Source organism: Diospyros lotus, chromosome 7 (assembly GCF_014633365.1).
Source record: "Diospyros lotus cultivar Yz01 chromosome 7, ASM1463336v1, whole genome shotgun sequence".
In the NCBI taxonomy this organism is placed as follows: Eukaryota; Viridiplantae; Streptophyta; class Magnoliopsida; order Ericales; family Ebenaceae; genus Diospyros; species Diospyros lotus.
In genome coordinates, this window is record NC_068344.1 from 33236819 (window position 1) to 33261812 (window position 24994).

At 37.0% G+C, this 24994-nt stretch overlaps 2 protein-coding genes across 11 annotated transcripts in view; both read right to left on the bottom strand.

Moving 5' to 3' along the window:
• Window positions 1–5139: 5139 nt before the first annotated feature.
• LOC127806122 (uncharacterized) overlaps window positions 5140–24994 on the bottom strand; it is a 34997-nt gene continuing 15142 nt past the window's right edge. Inside the window, exons 1-11 of one of the 9 annotated variants that reach the window (XM_052343169.1) lie at window positions 17654–17929; window positions 17305–17440; window positions 16095–16171; window positions 15266–15292; window positions 13745–13875; window positions 13540–13666; window positions 10691–10804; window positions 7270–7468; window positions 7136–7181; window positions 6611–6686; window positions 5140–5954 (exon numbers count right to left, since the gene is read on the bottom strand). In XM_052343169.1, coding sequence (XP_052199129.1) covers window positions 5629–5954; window positions 6611–6686; window positions 7136–7181; window positions 7270–7468; window positions 10691–10804; window positions 13540–13666; window positions 13745–13855 — 999 coding nt within the window. In that variant the 5' untranslated portion in view covers window positions 13856–13875; window positions 15266–15292; window positions 16095–16171; window positions 17305–17440; window positions 17654–17929 and the 3' untranslated portion in view covers window positions 5140–5628. Of the gene's footprint in view, window positions 5955–6610; window positions 6687–7135; window positions 7182–7269; window positions 7469–10690; window positions 10805–13539; window positions 13667–13744; window positions 13876–15178; window positions 15293–16094; window positions 16172–17304; window positions 17441–17653; window positions 17930–24994 lie in introns of those variants that run through there. The other 8 variants (XM_052343168.1, XM_052343174.1, XM_052343173.1 and 5 more) reach the window with 8 other exon arrangements.
• On the bottom strand, window positions 18794–23860 carry LOC127806121 (zinc finger BED domain-containing protein DAYSLEEPER). 2 transcript variants are annotated; one of them, XM_052343166.1, is made up of 2 exons: window positions 23515–23860; window positions 18794–21006 (listed from the first exon to the last, which is right to left on the bottom strand). In XM_052343166.1, the coding sequence occupies exons 1-2, from the start codon at window positions 23843–23845 to the stop codon at window positions 18971–18973; spliced, it is 2367 nt and encodes a 788-aa protein (XP_052199126.1). In that variant the 5' UTR covers window positions 23846–23860; the 3' UTR covers window positions 18794–18970. The 2 variants fall into 2 exon arrangements, with proteins under 2 accessions (XP_052199126.1, XP_052199125.1); XM_052343165.1 differs by having other exon boundaries at window positions 18794–21009.

Consider the following 24994-nt stretch of genomic DNA (forward strand, 5'->3'; position numbering starts at 1 on the left):
TTTTAATTAAATTCTTATTATTTAATTTTAAAAAAATTAAAATTTTATAATTATGTATACGTGAGTTTGATATTAATAAATTATAAACCACAATATATAACAAGAATAAATAAATGAACCATAAGACAATTTATATTGGTTCAGTATTTTCACACCTATTCTACTCTCCCAATATATCAACCACCATTGGGATTCTATTAATCTCACCAAGATTTTCACACTATCTCACATCAAAAACTAGATATATTCATAAATTATAACGGGTTCTAGAAAAACCACTAACACCACCAAGGTTTTATCCTTACCTTACCTTGCAAATTAAATTCACCTAAATTTTAACGGTTCTAGAAAACTTATACAATCTACAATGATAATTTAAATATTATAAATAATTTGTCCACACTTGAACATAAGTAAGCAATTAAGAACAAATTATACAAGCGATAATATTTAAATAAATAAATAAATAAATAAATTTGTAATCTCAAATGAAGAAATTCGAATTTGTCTTAGAAGATTTGAAAGATTTTTCTCCTTTTACCTTGTGATGCTTTGGTAGATGTGCAATGAATCTTTGAGAGTTTTAAAATATTTAAAAATTATTTTGAGAGTTTTTGGAGCTTTTGAGTGCTTAAGATATGCAATATCTATAACGAATGCTCTCCAAAATAAATTTGGAACTAAAAATTATTGTAACTAGCAATAGTGAAAATTAACCACGATGAATAGAAAAAATCAAAACAAAATCCCAATCATCACATGAGCCCGGAATACGATTAACACGCAACCAATTAAGACCGATAAAAGAGGAGAGCCCACATCCACATGCACTCTGCATTGGACGTATGTTATGGGTAATGGACTAGTGAAATAACTTTCTGACAAATGTGGTGGGGGCTTAAAGGTGGCTTCCCCAATTTTGGGCGTATGTTATGGGTAATGGACTAGTGAAATAACTTTCTGTCAAGTCAATGACTTGCAAATCGATAAATTTTGCTTTGGGTTGGATTGGATTCAGGGTTCATCTTTAGGTGGGATTCATTTTCAATTTTCTAGTTTTTGTGAAGAAGCTGGGATCGATCCTATAAATCATAGAGCTAGCTGATAATAAATCCATATCACTAGTTTGAAAGAATTTGCAGACATGGCCTCTAATATAATCAAAATGATATTAACATACAAACACACACACACACACACACACACACTTGCATCTAATAATTCGATCTTCAAATAAACAGGAAATTTGTTAGCATGAGAAGTACCGGAAGAACCTACCTCAAAGCATCTGCTAGATTCTTCCATTATTGTAAGTGAGCGAGCAGCAGTGGATGAATCCCCCACTGTGATGCCAGGAAGCCAACACCGTGATATAGTCGACACTCATCCCACTGTAGTACTCCTTATTCGTCTTATAATCAAATTTAGGTTCAGATTTAATGCGTGTATAGGTTTTTCTGAATTGTTCCGAAATTTTAAATTGATTTGGGATTTAAGATTTTACAGCAATCGATTGATCGATTGCTGTAAATCAATCGATCACTTTGAAAGTTATCAATTCACTCTGGAAATCATGGAATTTATCAGAGAAGAAGAAGCTCCAGTTATGATTGATCGTTCAGGAGAAGTCTCTCTCTCTCTCTCTCTCTTCTATCTTTTGTTTGCTAAACCCCAGTGATCGATCGGAAGCGTTTCAACAGTGACCATGAGGTGTATAGTCCAAATATAAATTGATCTGGACCTGACCATGACTTAGTGGATCTGGATGTAGCAAATCTGGAACGGAACTAAGTCTGACCCAGACCCAGACCCAGAGCATTTACAACCCTAGTCCCAGCCCCCTCAAACAAGTGATGTCTCAAAATTGTGGATAAAACAGGCTCAAATGAGTGATTCTAAATTTCTTGCCAAAATTGATTAGAGGGTTAACTGGTTTTTCAGGTTTTGCTCTTAAGTAGTTGTATATTTATTGATAACAGTTTCTCATAAAAAAAAAGTTCGCTTTTTTAACTTCTCAACAAAATTTTTATTGTTATTTGTCATCAAGACATTGGAGAAGAGACTAGGGCGATAATCTCTTTTAATCTACAACTTATTAAGTTACTTAAATGATTCAGTACAAAATTAACACAGCTTGCAACGCAAATGAACTTTGATATTTAAGAAATTAGATACATAATCATAATCTGCATCCAAGTTCAGATCAAGACTGAAGACTAATTTGATGTTTCCAAAATACTTATCAATATCACCATTTTGCTTGGCTAATTTATCCTACAGTTGTCACTATGAGCTTGATGTTTCTGCATCTTTCTTTCTACTTTTGTTTTCAGCACCTTCACCGACCCTAAAAAGCTGAGGGTTCCTGGTGGAGAGCAATAGATATCCCTTAACAAGACCGAAGACCAAAGACCAAAGACCAATCCACATCCATAACTTGACAAAACGACTCCCCAGTCAAGCCAATCTAAGGATTTCTGTATGCCTTTGATATTGGAGGCAGGTCCACATAAGCCAAAGTTCCAACAAAAGAATAGTTTGAGAATGTTTCAAATTCGTTAGCTGCTTAGGGATCTTCCCGGAAAGCTTATTTGAAGAGAGGTCTAGCCATTCTACAATGTTTAGATTCGCCAAAGACTTTGGTATATGCCTTGTAAGGCTATATTGTGAGATAAGTTCAGCCCTCTCAGACTAAAATTAGCTCTCCAATTCTGAAGCTATTATTAGACAGATCAAGAAGAAGAACCTTGAAGAGGATTTTTTTATGAAGAATGCTTCCAAGCCTATATCGCCGCTGCAGTTATTTGATGGGATAATCAAATGGGTAACCCTAAACTCTAACCATGTAGGTTGTTGTGCCGCAGATCAATGAATCCTTCAGTGAACTGGAGCTGATCTCGCTTACACGCAAGTAATCCATGCTGCCAAAGCAAAGGTCCATGGTGGAATTGTTAGATTTTGTTAGAATTGCATCATATTATGACAATTCTCAATGCAAAAATGAATGGAATATTACCAGCTAAACTGTTCCCTGAAAGAAATATAGTGGTGACTGAAGTAATATTACCGAGCGGTGCAGGAATTGATCCATAGAAGTTGCAACCGGTAGCATAGAACGAATGCAGCGACCTGAGATTCCCAGTAAAGAGTCCGATAGCAGTTGTCCAGAGAAACGTGTGAACTGAAGATCTAAGTATTGAGTTTAGAAACCTGGAAAGGTCACCGCCGAGAGATCTATTAAATCCTATAGGCATGTCCCTCAGATGCAGTAAGTTGAATATTCCATCAGGGAACCATCCATGCAATCCACACCGGAGGAGATTGAGCAAGGAAATGGGAACTGCTGAAAATTCACCAAACTGAGGCTTAAGTTGGTTAGGTTTCAAACAAGCAACTCAAATTCTGATTTTCTTGAATCTCAAACCATCATTGAAATTGAGGTCGAGATAGATCAATTCTGTCAAGTAGGAGAGTCCCATTGGGATTTCCCCTGAAAATCTAGAAGAAAAGAGGCTGAGATGCGTCAATCTGGTGAACCAACCAAAAAAGGACGGGATGCAAGTCATTATAATCAAGGAAGAGCTTTTGGAGGTTAGAAAAATGATGGAAGATGGTGGCGTCGGAAGGGAACGTCCCTTGGAGGCAGCTGCAACTAAGATTGATGACAGTCACTTAACCGGTCTCATTGTTTTCAACCGATCCCTTCCCACAAACAACAGTCAAAATTCCCTTGCTCCAAGACGCCATCTTCAGATTCAAACCATCACCATATCCTTTGCAAGATGAAGAGACTGACTCGTTGAATGGAAAGTATGTTTTAAATTGAAGCAATGCTGAGCTCTGTTCTTCACTACACATGACCAGTTGAGCAACATTCGAACAAGTGAGCATGATATGAAAGAAGCAGAGAGACCAGAAAAGATTGTTAGAGAGCCATAGGCCTACACTAACCGTGTTTGGTGTTGAATGAATTCAAAATGGGAGGAAGGTTACCCCAAGGGCTGTGAACAGAGACAAAGCCAAATGTTTTATAGGCAAAGTCAGCCATTAAGGACACAAGGGCCCCTTGACACCAGTTCAACTCCTGGTGAAAAAAAATCCACAAATAGGAACTTCATCAATAATCAACTAGTCATGTATAGGTAGAAGGAAGAGGTTGGGTGATGTTACTCCTAAATGAACATAAGGCCCATTCGGGTCTCTCATTCATGTCCCTTTAGACCTGACAGTAAGAGGAGTCAAGAGAGACGAAACTTAGTCGCCCCTTCCTTATCTCTTTGGACTTGTAAAAGAAAATGTTATCCTATACTAGGCAGATTTTGCCTAAATATGCATAAAAGAACAGTCCAAAACAGTCTTCATAGCTGAACTTAATTCCATTAACAACTTTCTTACTCCTATATTGAATATTTCCTAAATTAAACAAGAGGAGGAGTCTAAAGACTATGGAAGATAATTACTCCTAAGAAATAATTCCAAGGAATCCAGAAAAATATTAGCCATATGATATCAGTTATTGATCTGATTCCATACAAACCAAAAAGGAAAACACAGAAAAGCTAAAAAGAAAACGGCAAGGACTTCTAAACAAATCAAAGTGTCCTTTTATATACATCAATCCAAAACACATAACCAAGGAAATTTATGTTTGTTTCCCGAAGATGGATGGAATTTTGTTGTTTTTGCTGGCTACCGAAGAAGCTCAGACCCTGTGAATGACACAACAGTACGCTGATGATAGGTGAAATAACAACAAAAGATTTCAACAATTTCCAGACATCCCTCTGCTATAGTCAAAAAAATATCAAGATAAATATACATACAGGGTGCACATCTAATATTTTTCAACAAATGTCACGAAATACCTTACTCAAACCCTCTTCCAGATCTTTCCATCGTTCGCTGGAATGGAGAATTCAAGATTAGACGTTCTGGAACAGAAGCCCTCTTGATATTGATAGAACACAACATATTATGAAATTTTATCATTTGTGAATGTCATTTGTTAAATTTGTTCGTAAGTATAACATTTCCAAAAACAATTACTCCTAAAAAATAATTCCAAGGAATCTGTACGACATCAGGTACTGTTCTGATTCCATTTGGCAATACCACACCAAAAAGAAAAACGCAGCTAAGTTAAAAATGACGTTTGAACAAACCAAAGTTTTTCCAATCAAAGGCACGTAATTAGCTAGGGCTACAGACAGATTGGCTGAAGAAAGATCAACAATCCCTAGATTTAACTAACAACAAAACATTTCAAGAATTTCCAGACTTTCCCTCTGCTATAATCAAAATGATATTGAGACCTACACAAACAGGCACATCTAATAGCTTCCCAATGAATTTGTTCACATGAGAAGTATCACAAAATACATAATTCAAAACATCTGCAAGATCCCTCCATCATAGGCTGGAATTGGGAATTTGTGGCTAGACGTTCTTGAACCAAATTATATCCGAGGGAGCAACTGTCCTAGCCGCCTATGATGAGTACTCGGTTGACACTATGGAAGGAACTTGGAAGCCAAGAGAATCCTTGTTGACATCTCAAGCTGTTATCCAATGTTCTGCCCCAAAGAATGGAACTTCTTGTTCTATGCCTTCATCCAATGCCATCTCTCATTACAGTTCTTCACCAGACAGCATTTGTCTTTCCAGCTCCTCACCAAACTTTTCATCTTCCTGTAGTTCAAAGTTTTCATCATCTTGCTGTTCAAAGTGTTCAGTTTCTTCCTGCTCAATGTTACTACCATCCTTTTGTTCAAATATTTCATTGCCTTGCAGTAGTAGGGGTACTTCACTGGCATGTCGTTCCACTCCTGTTTGTTGATAAAACGCGTCTTTCTCTGCATTCCAGTCCTGAGCAGTCTTCTCCACCACTTCCCCAATCAATTTATGATCACCTTTTATGTGCTTTATGTTTTGGACATCCACCACTTCGCTAGCCTCTGCAACATGAACAGATGTCAAATTCTCCAAGACTCCAACTAGAAAATTTTAAAGTTTGGAGCCAATATTAGCAGATGGGGGTAAAAAAATAAAAGAAAAGAGAAAACATGGAATTAGAAAAACACAACAGAAACTAAAAAAATAAACAAAAAAGAAGTGTAAAGTTGAAAATAAAAAGAGATTTGGGATAATCAACACATGAAGCAAAACATTAAAATGACAAAAGAAAAAAAAAGAAAAGAAAACCTTATTGTTCCACAATTTGCAGGGTGCAACATTGAGCTAGAAAAGTCCCATGTATAATTTGGCCATGGTTTGTTAAAATGCCTAGACTGAGTACATTACTCATAGCATATGCGGGTTACATTAAAACATGCAAATGGACTGCATACATTGTTGATGGCATTAGTCTCCCACCTTAATTCAACCAGTATATATTAAGAGCATTTAGGATTCATAAGGAGAGAATTATACTTGCACGTTTCTGCTAAAGATCAAAATTTCCAGGAAGATGTACAAGGGCAAGAGATGGTGGCATGATGAGTAAAATTGTTCAAATATCTATACCAGATAATCGTTTTCTGTTAATCTATAACAGACATTATTCTACACCTTGCCATTCCATAAACTAGAAGATGAGAGCAAAATAATGTACCTTCAATTGCAAGTTCCTTGGCAACTGCATAATCTGTTGACATTTTCTTTAGCACATCAACCTCAAGTTCCTTACCCTAGAATATGTGAACTTGGAACAGGTCAGAACTAAATGTCAAGTGAAATGCAAGAGAGAGAAAAACAAAGAATATTTTACTTTACAAGCACAAAGACAAGTAAAAGACTTGAAAGAAATAAAAATTAATAAGAAATATTATAGGCTCAAGATCCCCCCCCCCCCCAAACCAAAACAAGAATTCTTTAGTTTAAACCACAAATTAAGGAACCAATACGAGTTTCCTCCAGTTCGTCCAATTTGTGACTAATTGTAGGGACAGCATATATTTTACAAAATTGATGATTTTTAGTTCCTCTTTTTTGTTTATTCCCATTTTTGGACAAGCACAAATAGTACCAACTAATTTCCATAAACAGTGTAAGCCCACACCTGACATTCACCTCCTTTCATTTTAATAAAGCCATGTCTTCCTTTTCACAATTTAGCTACCGGAATACTAGAACTTACCAAATCCATGTGGATAAACTGCTCAATACGTGTATTTGAAAACAACCTGTTAAATCAAAAGCAAAAACAATGAGGAACTAAAAGCTGTATATGAAGTTTGTTTAAAGGGGAAAAAATTGTAAACTGAACTATACTTCTTATATGCAACTCGAATGCGGGCATTCTGTATATCTGTGAGTTCATTTACCCTCTCTGTTACAGAGGCATCATTTGTGTCAACAGACCCAAAAAGGAATACATTCCTGTCAAGCATCTTTTTCACCAAAGCAGATACCACCTTTATTCCCTTTTCTTTAGCATCAACAACTAGGCTTCTAAGCCTTTTCAGGTCTCCTGTCAAATTGAAAATAAAAGATGGGATTAGAAGAGGGAAAAATAAAATAAGAAAAGGAAACAAGAAGGTAGTGGTAGAAGATTCACAAGACACCAAAATGTGTTCAAGCATTATGCTGACTCTTATCATTCTTCAGGATCATTGAGCACAGAAAATAGTTAGAACCCAGCACATATTGACAGCCAAGACAGAAAAAGTTATCTTGTGCCACATCCAATTGACATTAAGAATGTTGTGCGGCTTGTGCCACCGACCCTAACTTGGTTATGATAAGGTGCAGGTGATGATGATGAGACAACCAACTCTTAAGTCTTCCTACCTTAGTTGTGTATGTACATAGTTGACCCCACATAGTGGGGATAAAGGCTTATTGTGAGATTTAGCTTATGTCATGATCCATTTAATATTTGTATAAATAGGTGTACAATCTATATGTTTGATGAAGAATTTATTTCTTCCAATTAAGGTCTCTCTCTCTCAAGTTCTCTGATTCAACATGGTATTAGAACCTATCCTAAGCAAACCCTAGTTCCAGCTCCCACCGCCACTGTTCCGACTAGTGTCATTCTTTCGTCTTCTCATCGACGACTGGCGAGCCGTACAAGCCTCATCCCGCGTGGACCAGCAACATCTCATAGTTTCTTCTCTGATCTATCAGATCTCAACCAACAACCAGCTCTGATTTCTCAGATCTAGCTGCCGCCACTGGTATCCAACGCTGACTTCTCGGAATCGCGATCGTGTCTCAGATCTTGTTCATCTACCATCGATTTCTCAAAATCACAACCATCGACACCAGCCTCCATCGATCTTCTCCGCCAACAAATCCGTGATTGTCGATCAACCGTCGACCTTCCTTACGCTTGGCCACAATTGTTCCAACTTCCTCATCGGCTGTTTGCTTCTCTGTCTCCCTGTCTTGCCGAATTTGCCTCTCCGTCACTCTTTGGTTGTGTCTCTATCGTTGGCTCCTCCATAGCCACCATCGGCCTTTGTGAGTGGCTTCTTTGACCGTCGCAACTTAGATTTGGCCATCATTTCGTCAGATCCGGCCATCGGTCTTCAGATCCAACCATAATTTTGTTAGATCCGACCGTTAATCCCTTAGATTGGTCAGATTTGGGGTTCGAACCTCAAATCCAACCATTATTTCTCAAATCCAACCATCAATCCTTTAGATTAGGCCTTCATTTCTCAGATCCAGCCATCGTTCCTCATATCTGGGTTTATAATCTCATATCTGGTTTGCTATCTCAAATTTGGTTTCAAATCTCGTCAACTACTCGCGACCCCTCGCCGTCGATATGTCCCTCCAATGCCGCTATTGCATAGTTTTGAAAGACAATAGGTGCATCGAGGCGCAAAGAGTTCTGGAGCCTGAGGTGCAAGGCAAGGTGTACCTTTGCAAAGCGAGGCACACCTTTTAGAAAAAAAAACTCAAAATCTTATAAAATCATAAACAACTATCAAATTATCAATAATAACACATGCATATCATTCATGATTCATCATCTTCAAATTTTAAACTAACAACATCAAAGTTGATTCATTCATCATATAAATTCTAAGCTAGAAACATCATCAAAGTTCAAACTCAAACAAGTATCAATCATCATGCAAAGTTCTAAACAAACACATAAACACTACAAGTCCACAATCAATAAACACTATAAGTCCACAATTAAGAAAATGTTTTCATTTTGAAAAATGTTATTTTTCCAAGTCTGGAAGATTAGCGCATTATAAGGAGACATATAAGAAAATGTTTTCATTTTGAAAAACTATCTCTCGGTATTTTAATAGCTAATATTCATTATTGTTAAACTGATTTTTAATGAATTTTTCAAGAAATAGTATGTATGTATTTTGGGGCAGGTAAAATTGCTAAATCCCGAGTTTGTACTAAAACCAAAATTCTATTTTCTTATTGTTATGGATTTTGATTTTTTAGATATTTTAATTGAATCTAAATGGGAGGTACTTTCTTATTTACATTTATGTATTAAAGTAAATGAAAAGTAAAATATAAATTAAAGAAATATAAATATGTTGTAATGTATATGTGTTGGAACCAAGAAGAAGGGAGGTTGGAGAGGAAAAGATGCAGGCGCGGCTGGAGTCGGGAGGAAGATGGAGTTAGGCGTGAATTGGGCTGCTCAGGTTTTAATTAAAACCTAGGTTTCATGAGGCGCGCCTCTTGCCCCAGCTTCTCATCGTGCAAGGCGAGGGCCTCGCTAAAATATCCTCACCTAGGCCCAGGTGAGGCATTGAACTGGCACCTTGTGCCTAGGTGCGCCTTTAACAACTATGCGCTGTTGACCCGTTCTTTCCGTCGCCAAGCCACCTCTTCTCTATTAGCATCATCTCCTTGGTCGATCAATGGCCTTTCTTCAACATCGGAGCATCGCCATCATCCTCGCGACTCTCAGATCTCGCGGCCTCTTCTTTGGATCTTGTGCATTGCACAGATCTCGTGTTGCCACTGTATTGTCAATCTATCATCGTCGCCTCCTTCCTCACGACTGTCTTCTACAGCAACGCCCCCATGCGCCCTCGGATAAACTACATTTGTAACAAACTTGACACATATGATATATATGTTCCAGCTTGAGGGGAAGTGTGAGATTTAGCTTATGTCATGACCCATTTAGTATTTGTATAAATAGGTGTATAATCTATATGTTTGATGAGGAATTTATTTCCTCCAACTAGGGTTTCTCTCTCTCAAGTTCTTTGATTCAACACTTATCATGTAGTTGTTCTTGTTGTGGTGGTGTCTAAAAGGTGTGACACCTAGTGGGATTTAAGGCTTGGTGTGTTGTTATAGTGTTTAAAATAGTAGTTTAATATGACATACACTTATGCCATCAAGTTTAGCCCTTAAATATTTCAGTCTTATTCTTAAAGCAACTCAGCATGAAAAAAACTGCAACCGTGTACAAGAAAAGATTAAAACACATATACGGTCTGAATTTTATAGTGAAAATTGCATCACTAATTTTCAAAACCAACTGAATTAAATTATGCCTCTTGGAATTACATGAGAACCTCTATAACAACACTGATTCAAAAATTTCTATGGTTTCAGTTTGATCATTGATGGGCAACAATGCGTCGTTCTCTGTTTTCACAAATCCGAATCAATCACAACATGAGCTTGCAAATAATGTTGAAGGAGAATAAAACTCATCAATGTACCAAGGAATCGGAGACTAACATACCAAGGGATAAATATATTTTGAATGGAGGTTTGAATGGTTGAACCTCGTAGAGACAGTAAAGGCAATAGAGACCACCCAGTCTATGTGACAAGGAAGCAGTGGAGATCATGTAACCTGGAAAATGAATAAGGTGGACAAAACAATATAACAAATGAACAGGACACTTCCAATCTTCTATAAGAAAAAAAAAATACATTATTGCAATTTCTTAGAGATTATTTGCATGGATTCAACATTGATAAGTTTGGTAATGGAAATACAACTTTAATCCTCTATTGTAGCTTAATCATCAAGTAACAAACAATACAAATTTTATAGGTTGTAGTCCAAACATGTATGCGCTAACCATCTCACTATTATTACCTACACCATTCTGCTATAACATTTCTGCTCTTTTCTAAATGAAACCCTTAATAGGTCTCTCCTGAGACACTTGACTGACCTCTATATTGAACATTTCTTTGTATATTACGGATTGGTTCTGGAAAATTGTAGAAGTCATAGTAGTTTGCAGACCCCAGCGCAACCCCCCCCCCCCCCCCCCCCAAAAAAAAAAAAAAAAAAAAAAAAAACCGGAAAAAGGAAAAAGGAAAAGAAAAAAAGTAGAGTTGATCGTACATCAATTTATAAAGATGATGCTCAAACTACGTTGACGTTGGTGGGATAGTCAATGGTTGGAGGCTGGAGGTGGCCCCAAAGTTTCAGTTGGGTTGATGATTTCCAGCGGTGACCCCCCCCTTTTTTGTTTTGGCTGGAAGTGGCAGGGTCATTGGTGGGCTAAATTATAGCAGTGTGGATTCACATTGGTGAATATGATGGAAGGTGGCATGGTTACAGAGAGAGTGTCACAGGAACAAGAGATGTGCTATGAAGCACAAACAATGTTTGGGAAGAATTGTTTTAGGCACTACATCTCGTTGGACACTTTGAAATTAATGTGTGTCAAAATGCCCAACCAAATATATGATGTTATTTTCTAATATTTCTTACAGTAGGACCTTTCATGACATCCACCTCTATCACAAGATCTTGCTTGTATATTGGTTAAACAAATTAGGACCATATTATAATTCTAAAAGCATAAGTTAAAATAAATACCAATACGTTTTATGATAAGAATTATCTGTTATTGAGAATATATATTGAGACTTTGTAACCACATTTATTCCCTATTAAGAAGAATGTGAGTTATTTTAATGAATAAATATAAAGTACATAATTTACTAATTGGCTTGTCCCTGTTATGTGATATCCTAATTTTTTAAAAATTATTATATGGGACTATCCATATTGTGCCATGTCCATATCCAGCTTTGTATGTGATGAGTTCATTCAGCCACTCAGTTAACTTTAAAAAAAAAAAAAACTTTAAACTAAGTTGTGCAAAATTATTGTTATTAAGGGCCCAAGGCACACTAAGGCTCAAAGGGTGTTGGAGCTTGAGGCACAAGGCAAGGTGCGCGCCAGGTGAATACTAGGCGCATGTTGACTAAATATATATATATATCCTATTTGAAGAATAAGATTTAAAATAAGTTCTAACTCCTAATAACATATTCACAAGTATGTTATCAAGAAAATTAAAAAATTCAACATATACTAACTAAAAAAAAATATTAAAACAAGTTACATACTTGTAAATTTCAGAAAAGCACATCCCCATCATATTTTAGCAACTCGTCGCATATAAGCATCACAATTCACAAAAGTTAAAAACTTTGTAAGAAATTTTAAAATCTATTGTTGGCATATATATATAATGAAAAGAATGATAAAAAATGCCAAAAGATGCAATTTAAAAGTTTTTAAGTCAACTTAAATTAAATTTTAAACAATTTATATGTCTTAAATCCTAATTAAGATTAACTAATTATGCATTTTAAATAATCTAAAAATCATCCTCATTATCAAGATCAAAGACTTCCACATTTTCATCATTAGAAGCATCATCTCCAATATCCTCGTCTTCCACATCATCTCCCTCTCCATCTTCATCATGTTCAATTGGAGCACTTGAAGTAGTAGCCATTTTACTCATTGTCAAAAATTTCCTTCCCCCATTAGGATTCTATTAGATATAGTTAATTTTTAAAAATTACAGCAATAAATATAATCTTTAAACAGTAAAAAATAAATAAATTAACAAACAATAAATATAAACCCTAAAACAATTAAAAAAGCTAGGTGCACCTAAGCCCAAAGCTGCGCTTGAGGGCCTTATGGGCCTAAGCACACCTGGCTGGTCTGCGCTTGCCTGGGAGATTTCCAGGCGCCAAAAGCTATGCCTAGGTGCACCTTGCACCTAGGCACGTCTGTAATAACAGTGTGCCAAATTGGGTTGTGGATTTAGTCTTCTTATATATACAAGTATATACATACATAGATAATACTATCTTTAGGAAGTTGTGGGGTAAAAATTAAAATCATTTCTTCCATTAATAGCAATCGAAACAAGTCTAATGGGAGAGTTCAGTGTCATCATGGAAACATGTAGAGAACTATCTGAATTTATCAGGAACCTGTAGTTCACATAGTTTAGTATTTTTATGCATTGCCATGTTCCTGTATCTATATCTAGTTTCATCTGTATCCATGTCAATATTCATTCTCTTGAGATGGTTGGGTATAGAGTGATGAGTGAAATAAATAATTAACATATTCAAAATTAAAGTCTTTTTTAGCAATTGACATAAAATTAAGTTTATGAGATAATTATAAACTTAGGCATAAAATGCCAACTTTTAGTCCTATTAAGATTTAATTTTTCCCATAATCCAGCTTAGCACCACCATAATCATCAAAATAAACTTAAAGGAAAATGTATAAATAACCAATTGCTTGAAACATACCAATTGAATGTGAATAGAGTGATTGCATAAAGAAAGCCACGTTCACAGAAGGACTCGCCTCAAATATGAAGGAAAATTTTCTTGAAAGCCATACTCTCTTCATATTGGCCAAGGTAGTCCATTTATTCTACAAGAATCAAAATCCATTAGTACTAAAATACAGAGAGGGAAAACGATAGGAGGACCGAAAGAACTAAAGTCATACTTTTCTGTAACATCTGAAAGAATTAAATGCCGATGGAACAACATGAAGTGATACCTCAGCAAACCCATTTATGAGTTCATCAATGTCCTGCTTGAATGGTCTGAGATCCATTGGATTAGAAATTTTGCTACCTAATGATGTATGTGGAAAAGGATAAAAGAATCAAAATTGGGTCAGCCAAAAAATAAACCCTAAAAGATACTAAAGACATATCATAAAATAGATTATGTCAAGAAAACAGCCAAAAGATAAATAAAGACCTTAACAATCTAGTGAAGGATCTATGCATAAAGTATAAACATGCAAAAAGAGGGGTTTTAAGCTTTTTCCTTGAAAGGGAATTTTGGTCTTAAAAAAGATTGTTTAAGGAGTTCCTTTTTATTTTATTTTTTTCTTCTTTTTTTTTTTTTTTGGGGGGGGGGGGGGGGGGGGGGGGGGGGGGTGTTTGTAGCTTACAAGTTGACTAAGAGAAGCCATTCTCATAATATGTTGGTATCTCAAAATCGTAACTTTCAAAGGTGCAATATAAAATGGTAAATGTAAAATCACAAAATCATACATGAGAAATAACGAACACTATAATGATAACCAATATTACTTCAACAAAATACCAATACTTCAACAACAAGCATTGTTCAACACGAGTACATAAATTCATAAAATCAAAAATAAGTAAAATGAAATCCTATTTGCAAACACAGCAAATCACAAATAATTTAAATTATAGTCCTGATTCTCTAGTTATTTCTTAAAAAACAAATTTAAATAAAAACACCAAAAAGCTCCATGTATATTAGCTAAACAAACAAATTGAAACTTGGCAAAAAAAAAAAAAAAAATTGAAAGGAATACACAATTTAAACAAATTTGTTTCAAACAATAACAAATAACATAGCTTCTGTATAATTTCCCTGTAACACCAGAAAGTTTCTGAACATGGAATAGAGGAGTTTCGAATGAGGATAACATCCAGAAACCACTGAATCTTCAAGGAGCCTTGTGCAATAAGTTGAAGTCAAAGAAAATTGCAAAAGTGGAAAAGTGGAGAAAAAAAGTGGGTAATGGAGTTCATGGGCAGAAATCTTGGAGGATTCCGCAACTCCTTATCTCTCCATTCTATCTCTGCCATTTTCTGTTTTTTCCTCTTTGCAGGTTTTCTTTAGGGTTTGACTACTCTCTCTCTCTCTCTCATATTGCCACGCCCCAATTTTGGAGGCCATGACTGGCACTACCCCCTAAGAAGCCGTAGACTCCAATAGGGAATAGTAAGCCATACCATGAACAGTTTTCCATCTATTATTTTAAACATTTCAGGTTTACCACAAAAATTACCATAACCATCATTCCAGAATTTAAGTGCCCAAGTCATCTTCTGATTGCATTGCCAAAAATTATTTAGAACACAAAAGAAAAAAAATATAAATGTTCCCATACATAAGTTCTGTAAAGTGCAGTGAACGTGTTGTAGCACGGAGCGTATCTAGGGTAAATACAGTTAGAATCGCCTACTGCAATCCTTACCGCCAGAGTCGATGTCAGCCTACAAATCTGAAAATGTTAAGGGGTAAGTCTACCACTATCTTAGCGAGGGGTAAAGAGCATTATAATGGGGGAAAATATATAATCAATGCATCAATGATAAATCATCATGCCATGACATGCCAAGTAATAATTAAGGAAAAGTAGGAGATGACGAATAAATATGCACATTTAGGAGTAAATAGGTTAGAACCAGAATTCACATTTGGCAATGCTCGAATGGTTAGATCTCTCTTCCAAGTTGGGGAGATCCCTCAACAGCTGACAAATTTAAACCTTCTAGAAGTTTAAAAGCTTTCACAGAATCAACTAGTTCTAGTTGGACGAATACCTCGAGGAAGACATTTTGATACATTCTCAAAACGATTCTTTTATCGGAAACTTGGGCTTATGTGGATCTCTGATGTCAAAGGCAAGCAACTATCCTCAAGCCCACAGCCACCAAAAGAAGAGGATCCACAATTTTCAAATTGGCTCAACTGGGGAGTCATATTGACAGGTTATGGATGCAGATTGGTATTAGGTCTTGCTATGGGATATTTAATGTTCTTTACAGGAATACCTCAATTGGTTGTGAGGATGATTGGGGGTGCAGGAAACAAATGCCCCAAGAGAGGCAGAACAAGCAATCTCAGGGCCACAAATGTAGGAGAAATTAGCCAAGGCAAATGGTGTTCTTGGTAAAAAGAAAAAAAAAAATCAAATTAGCTATGGGATATTTTATGTTCTCCACGGGAAAGCCCCAATAGCTTGTGAAGATCATGACAAAAAAACAATCTCACAACCACAGATACAGAAGAAGTTAACTTACTTTGGTAAGTGTTGCAAGAACTTCAGTATAATTGTAACTGAACTTTCTGCTTACTTATGTTTGTTATCCAGACTTGCCTGTGAAAAGGGCCGTGAAAGAAATAAATCATTAGTGAATAAACTCTAGTCTTGTAATTTCCTATCACTTTATTTGTCGGAGTGGACATAAAGTTATTGGGATACAATTTCTTGAGATATCTGGGTTGATGTTCTCCGCAATAGAAATTGATACAATGCTGTTTAGACATACAATTTGGATTTGGGGACTGCTTTACAGACATCTACTTGCTTTTTAAGTGTTTAATTTTATGTTGGAAGAACTTATTAAAGAAGTTGCCAAGTCTTCTGTGCTTACGTGAAATTTATTTACTTGCGTTACTGATAGTTCACACTGTATTTACATGTACAAAGCAAGGACTCATTCAGCTCTTATCACGGTAAGAAGAGGACTAGAAATTTTGAAATTCAATAATCATTCCACATGAAAATTACATTTCAACCATAAGTATATCCATCTAAAACAGGTGTCTTTTCACCAAGAAAAAAAAAGTAGGACGACTAGAAATTTTTCTAAATTTATCTAATTTTCCAAATTATAGCCAAAAAAACTCAAACCAAGTTTAATAATGTTTTATCAACAAACAGAATTGAGCAGTGTCTCTGGGATTTTCCTGATTGCTAGGTGTTTGTATTTTGAAGTTTTTATTACTTCTGGCCAACTAAATGCCTCCAAATACCGCTTCTATTTTTCTATAGCTTCAGTATTTGGTTACACACACAGGTCATTTTTTAGCTAATAGTAACAATCAGGAGCTAGATGCTGCTATAGGTGACATGGTAAAACCCATATCAATTGATTTGGGGGAACGCCAGATTGATTCATAAAGTTAAAGATTTTCTCTTGACCTGGATGTGAAGCTCTGTTTAGCTACACCAAAAATAGATATGAGCAAGGGCCATATTTATATAATGATAACTAGAAAGAATCATCCCATAATGAAGAGAAAACCATCTTCTTAATATGTCAACTGTAAGCTACATATTGAATTTGGCAATGGACATCTATTCGGGACCTCCCGTACAGAATTGGACCTTCGAATACCAAATCTGTTGAAGAAGAAGAAGACAAAGAAACAAGGGCACCAAAATCCTTAGACCTGACCTCTGATTACCTCGGAGGAGAAAGAAGAAGAAGAAAGGAAATTACTTACCAGAATCTCCAGAGTCCGACTCTTCGAAACACAAATTCTTCTGGTTGAAGCTCCAAATCGGCGAGAAAGGTTTGTGGAGAGGAGGCCGGAGAGGCTAGGGTTCTAGTAAATACAGGAAGCTGTAGATTTCCTTTCGCTGAAAAGTTTTAACCAGCCGTAGAATATGAAAATCTCAAGGATTATAGAGTATAAACAATCAAACATTCTTGTCACTAGAACACACGATCAAACACGAAGGATACAATTATCCATAAACGAAGAAGCCAAATTGAAGGAGAGAATAAGGAACATAATATAATCTGTATACACACAACAATATACAGAGAGAGGGGGTTGTTGATGAACTTACCAATAGCTGGCGTTAATGGTGAACACAATTCCTGCTAAAACCAGGCGATTTAGATTTCCGACCCCAACTGGAGATGAACAGAGGCGTGATTGCAAATGAGTCGCTCCGTTTCGAAGTCGAGATTCACCTCACACCTCACATTCCAATGACTTCGATTCTCGTTTTGAAGTCGACGGGCGCCGGAGAGGGACGCCGGACATGACGGACAGGAGATGGTGCGAGGGGGGACAGAAGGAAGATGAGAAATCGATTGAAAGAATGTGATTTTGGGTTTTGGGGGTATGGGGATATGATTGGAATTTTTTGATTTGTTTGAGCGAGAATAATTTTTACTCAAAACTCATTGTAAAAGTAAACTTAACAAATCACTTTGAAGTTTTTTCCAAGTCTTCAAATCGCTAGTTTCATGGTTGCAATTTTAAAACATTAAAACCTAATCAAACGCTATTTTAATAAATACATCCTATTACTAATATAATAGATAATGAATAGTTTTAAATAATTTTTTTAAAAAATAAATTTATTTTTAATTTTACTAGTAGTCCAAATTATAAAATATTTTAAATATCTCTTAATAAAATATATAAAATAAAAAAATTATTAAAAATATTTCATAACTCAAACTGTAAAATAATAAATTTAATCTAAATTAAAAATAGTCAACCTCAATTAAAAATAAAAATATAAGAGTGAATAGATACAAATACTCTCTTGCTTATAATCACAAATAAATTTGACAAACAACTTAGTTTGAAAAATATTATCTAATGTTTGAATATTGTCACACTAAGAGCAAAACACGATATTCTTCAATTGCTCAGGCATTATCTACCAAAATGACTTCCGATTTCTTACCCTTTTTTTTTTACGAGGATAACATTGAACTGATATAGTGAACTTTCATCTACCAAAATGACTTCCAATTTCTTACCTTTTTTTTACAAGGATAACATTTAACTGATATAGTGAACTTTCCTAGGGATGAGAGAGAACCGAACACCTTCAAAGACCTCCTCCTCTGCAAATGACATCAACGATTAACCATTCATTCAACAAGTGAAGCGGCAGCAACCCCATCACCATGTCATCTAAAGCCTAAAGGAATAAAATAACAAAGCAACTAATAATACCCTCTCTCTCTATGTCCAAGCACCTGAATTTGTCTCTCATAATGGTACAATGTACTTTCACCAGACGGTAATACATCTGACTGCAGAGTGAAGAAAGGAGGAGGTTCTATTACAAGGTCTAGCAATAAGAGATTCAACAACCTACAATAAATACACAAAATCCAACTCTAAGAGAGAGCCTGCCTGCCTATATCGGGAATTCCATTTTCACAAGCGCTTTCGAGGTGTCCACCGGTTCATCTTTGAGCCAATCCTTGGCACATACGAGGGCCTCTAGTGTCTCTGGCCGCAGGGAACACCTGTAGCTGTCCATCTCTTTTCTCACAGTATCGAAAACGGATTCTGGGCCAAGGGTGCACAATGGAATTGTCAAGATGTCGCGAGCCATCTTGGAGAGAGTTGGGTACTTTGTCTTGTTTAGCTTCCACCAGCCCAGGACATCGAATTCGTGCACGCGGGGCAACAAGGATTCCTGCAGATATTCGTCCAACTCTGACCTGGACTGCTGGCTGGTCGTCTCCATGATATACATGTCGAAATCTGTGAGCCCAAGTTCATCGTTTATAAGACCAGAACCTCCTTGGGCGTCGTCAGGCTTTGGGTTCCCACCACTTGCTTCGGCCATGTAAGCTGGGGTTAGAGGCAGAGGAAGCGCGACGTACTCAAGAAAGAGCTCATGGATTCCATCGTCAACAAGCTTCACATATGTAGCTGCATCATTCCCATAGATCTTCGTGAAACTAAACTCAACGAGCTTCATCTTGAACCTAGGATCCATAATTACTGCAATAGCCAAAACCAGACAGCAGTCCTTCCAGTATTTATCAAATTTTTCTTGCATTGGCTTGGTAATGTTGCTGATGAAGGGGTCCTCACCCTGGACAGCACGTGCTAGCTCCAACTGAAGTTTCCAAGCTTCGTGGAAAAATCTGTTTGTGGTTGGGATGGTTGGAGCAGTCAGTGTGGAAGCAGCATCAAAGAGCAGCTTCAAGAATGTGCAGAGAGTCTCCACCTGCTTCCAGACTTCCATGGATGGGGCTTCCTTGTAGTCGGGGTCAGATGTGTCCAAGCAAGAAAAGACCTCCTTCAAGTCAGAAGCAGCAATCAGCATTTCATATGTCGTGTTCCATCGAGTTTGATCATCAAGAACAAGGGTCTTTGTGCTAGGAACTTGAAGTTGTTGTTTCAGCTCGAGAAACTGTTCCTCATGGGATTCTGACGTCTTAACATACTTCACACTATCCCTAATCTTCTTGACAATATCATGCGCTACCCTTAATGCTTCTTGGGCTATGCTGCTTAAAGTACGAGCAAGGCAATCCCCAACCAATAGCTGACCGTTAAGCATCAGTGGGTTCTTGATGGAGAGTAAAGCTCTAAGATTATCAATTGCAGCTTCACTTAAGGGTTGATTTATAGTAAGTGTGAATAATCTTCCCTCCATACTCCAATCAGAGAGGCAAGCAGCAACAGCATGACTGAAAGCAGCATCCGATTCAGGATACGGTTCCATAACAACGTTTAGTGTTTTCCTATGCAACTTCCAATCAATATCAATGAAGTGACCAGTCAAAAATACATAGCCTAAGGTATGACTTGAAGTCCACAAGTCCAGTGTAAGGCATATCCGTCCCGGGATTCCTTCAATGAGCCTCTGAAGACCTTGCTTTTCCCTCAGGTAGGTTGCTACACAATCCCCTTGGACAGCATTGAAGCTCACCATGTCAAATCGAGGCTGAAGACTCTGGACAAAAGCAATAAAGCCAGGGTGCTCAACAATGTGAAGGGGGTAATCATGCATGATGATCATCCTAGCTATCTCATGGCGGCAAAGATCAGGATCAAACCCAAAATAAGGAGGGCCAGCAGTTCTGTATCGACGCTTGGGTGTATCAATGCCATTCACAGTCCCACTTATTTTGCCTGGTGCACTGTATGGAGTTAACTGATTCCTCTCCTGGTTACGAAGGACTACATGGCAGGTCCCCTTGGCAATGTGTCGTTTCAGGTGGCTTGTACCAGCAACTTTTGAACCAGTGCTGTATGCAAATGATTGCTTGCATTGCTTGCAGCTAGCCCTTCTGCATCCTCCACCCACATGTTCTATAGTGAAGTGTTCCCAGACTATCGATTTCTTTTTCCTCCTCTTGTTTGGCTGTGTTTCAACATTGGCCAGTTCATTATTCTCAATAGGCGTTGACATCTCGGATGAGAAGTGAAGTCCTGCTATAGAAAGGAAGTCACTTTGATAGTAAATTTCAGGTAATTGCAGCAAATCCAATAGGAACAAAAATTATTTTGACATCAACATAACCAGATTGTTACATGAAAGAAAAAACAGCACAAGAAGAGATTGAAAGTAAACTTCATTAAATTTGACAAACAAGACTTCAAAGTTACCAATATATCTACAAGACTATAAAAACCAAGAGGGCAGAATTTATATAGGGCAAGTGTTACAACTTGAAACACTATTAATAGCATCATTCACATATGCATTTGTATATTCCACTACTCAAATGACCTTCAGTAACTTGCTGGTACAAAATGAATGAAGATGGAAAGACAAGAATTCTTTTGTACAAAAAAAAAAACAGTGTACAATTACAATTATAGGAAACAGCTTCATGCAGCTGTGAATAAATGTGGCAACAATTACTATGCCATGACTATCTCCATGTTATTCAAAGTTTCAAACAACATCCATCATTGGCAAAAAAGTTCACTGGTGCTCTGGTTGGTGAATAAATGTCAAGTAAGAACAAACTTCAGTTAACTTGATATTCATTACAAATCCTGGACCCCGTACCAGGTTAATCAGTGCTCAAAGCAAGCAATAACTCATGGTTTTCCAAACCAACAGGATTCTAACCCCAATGTCACTATCTTTTCTCTATTAAACTCCAGATAAACTTAAAAGCTGCAACATATCTTCAAAATTCAAAGTTCAGTTCATAAAATCAAACAAACATAACAATTTATGTATCAGGGAAAGGCATATAAGTTGATAGATTAAGCAAACAACAGTTAGGAATATTGGAGCATACAATCTGGAAAATAACACAATTCAGCAGACAGGGTATTAAAGGAATAAAAAGTACATATCATCTGTAAACAATGAATTAGAACTCAACAAGCAGCATGCAGTGCAAACTAGCAGATAGTAGCCGCCTCTGTAGTTCCAAGACGTTAGCACATGGGCCTGCTGCATTTTTTTCCTCTTCACCAGTTTAGTAACCCAGTCATACATAATAAGCCTTTACTTGAATTTGAACTATTTGTAACATGATACCTTCATCTAAACCTTTCCAAGGATACAAGCACAACATAATTATCTAACACTATCCATGTTACAAGGAGCAGCCTAGATCCTACAGTTTGCTCGGTATTATACAACAACAATAACACCAAACATGGGTTTGAGCTCACCAATCATCTCAATCCACAACCATATCTTCCGTAAAGTGGTTGTATTGGATGAAAAGCCACCAACATTTTACCAAGCAACACACAGGATTGAATGTTTGTTTTATTAGCAAATAACTGAACATTTAAATACAAGGAAAAATGCTACACAAATAGATATACTACACATAATTTTCCCATAAAATGACATGACTCGTCAACAACTCAACATTGGGATCAAAAAGCCTACTAAACTGACTCATAACTGCAAAAAAATCACTGCTAAATATTCCAATGACAATTTCTCTACCAAAACTCTACAAAAGTATTATTGTCCTAAATATATATCAAGGTGGCCCTGCAAGTCACCTCATATAGGGACCGGTGCTCAAACCCCCTCAGTTTCTGTCCGTATAACATGAATTCTCAAATACATATCCGCCTTCTCTCCCACTTGAAGTTAAAGCTAGGGAATTTCCACATATTAAGAAAACATTTTAATGCACCATCACCATCATCTAGAAATTGTCTAAAACACATGTAGGCTACATAAACAGCAAGGAATGACAACAAGTTAACAAATTCTGCATCCTAAAACATGTACATGTTCAGGTAGGACTATCAAGTCCGGAGTAATTATGTTAACTTATTAATTGATTAATTTAAACGAACAATATCTGCCATAGAAACTAGACTAGGCGAGAGTGTGCCACTGTCAAATACACAGGAGCCAATCATACTTGACTCATAATCAGCCAACATGATTCCAAAGCTTTGAATTCATGAGCTGGGCCCAAGATGAGCTGGCCCAAGTCCATCATCCATACTCCTCCCAGCAAGGAGAAATAAGAAAGAAGAAAATGAAAAATAAATAAATAAAGGGAAAAAAATCTAGATCTGATAGAACAGGCCCAAGATGGACAAAAGCCCATTTGGGCAAAAACAGAGGTCAGGGTTAAGCCGGGTATTTTCTCCGCCGATGGGCCAAAAACATTGACAGACGGCAAAGAAATAGATCTACAGTTTCGTTAAATCTGGGCTCCAAATCAAGAGAGTCGAAACAAAGGCTGCGATCAAGAACCAGCCATGACAGTCACAGATCAAACACAAATCACTCGCATATAAGCTTCGGAACCCCAATTTAATCCGTAGAAAAGCTCAAAAGTAATCTCAAAACTTCATGTTCAGGAAAAATATAGTCAATTCGGCATGATACCCAAAATAAAAATCAGATCCTAAAACAAACAACAAGGAGAGAAACCACTATTTCACACCCCCCTTCTCCCTTAAAAAACTAGGTTTGGCTGAAAAATTGAGAGCTCTTACTTGAGAAATCGGAGTCCGCGAGACCAAAATACGGTGTCGTACAGCACCGGACGGCGGAAATCCACTCCTCAGCAACTGCGATAGATCTAGGGTTTCTGGGAGAGAGGCGAAGGGGAATTGGGCTTGAACCCGAGAAACCTAATTGGACCAATTGGTTTTTGGGGTTGGGGTGGGGGACGGGGAAGGGTGTTGGGCAAAGTTGGGACTTTTTAGAAGCGATAAGGTTTCGGTCGAGAGAGAGAGGGGAGGGGGGGAGAGAGAAAAAAAAGAAATAAATCGAAATGGATTGGACTTTGAGGTCCAATTTGATGTTACATAATAATATGGTCATCCATGTGTATGTCTTTGAGGGATTGGGATGGGTGGGCACATGCCATAGCCCATTCATCTTTTTATTAGGGTTAATTTTAGGGACCTTTTGGATGGTGATTGGAGGGTGGGTAGGTGTAGCCCAGCGTAGTTGGTGGACTATTTATGGTGGTGGCCCACTTGGGGATAGATTTTCCGGCAAATCCTTTAGTGCAATTTTAGCCCAATGGTGTTTCGAAAAGATTCAATCATTTGGGATTTGCCCCCCTTCTTGGCTTGGGAGCCAGTCTCGTTGGTCTTCTAGATATTTTTTAAATTGAATTTTTAATTAAAAAGGTAAATAAATAAATAAATAAAAACTTGGATTTCTTATTTAATGAAGTCTGTGTATTGGATTAGATTAGGCGATTAAGCATCTTAGTTTACCAAACTTAATCTATTATCTTGTTTACAATTTTGTAGAAATTTTGACATTAAAAATATATAAACCTGTCCATACCATACCCCATCATTTAATAATTTCAATCATACCTAGTTGTAACTATTAAAATTACTATTACCATTAGAGCTAACTTGTGGACTGCAATTTCATTTATATACATGTTTTATTTTGTTGCTAAGAAAAAAAAAACGAATGATTGTTTAGACGTATACTTTATAAAAATTCACCAAAAAAAAAATTGTTATATAACTCATGAAATGCCTTTTAAATTGCAAATTGTGCTTGACCATGACCAACATTCATCTGTACCTACATTTAACCAAAAAAAAAAAAGAATAAAAAACATTCATTTGCACCTACAGGACAGGAGCAAAGGGCACAAGGGAATGGGCACACATATTGCAGCAAGACATTGTGCATTTGCAACCCCCATTGGGGCCATGGCATTGGGCCTCCAAGTGCCCATCAATCTTGTATGTTTGGACATGTCTAGCCCCCACCCAATTGTTGCCCTATTTGACAAGAATGATTTAACTTTCCACCTCCCAATCTCCCATTATAATGGTATTCAACTCTTGCAGATTGTAGTGAAGTTAAGGGCATGTTTGTTTTTGGGTCGGATCGATTTGACCCGTCACTGCCTCGCCCCTTTTGCCATCGCTGCATGCCACCGCAAGGCAGGCAGTGAAAATGGTTCATCGGAAGAAGAGGAAGACAATGAAGAAAGAT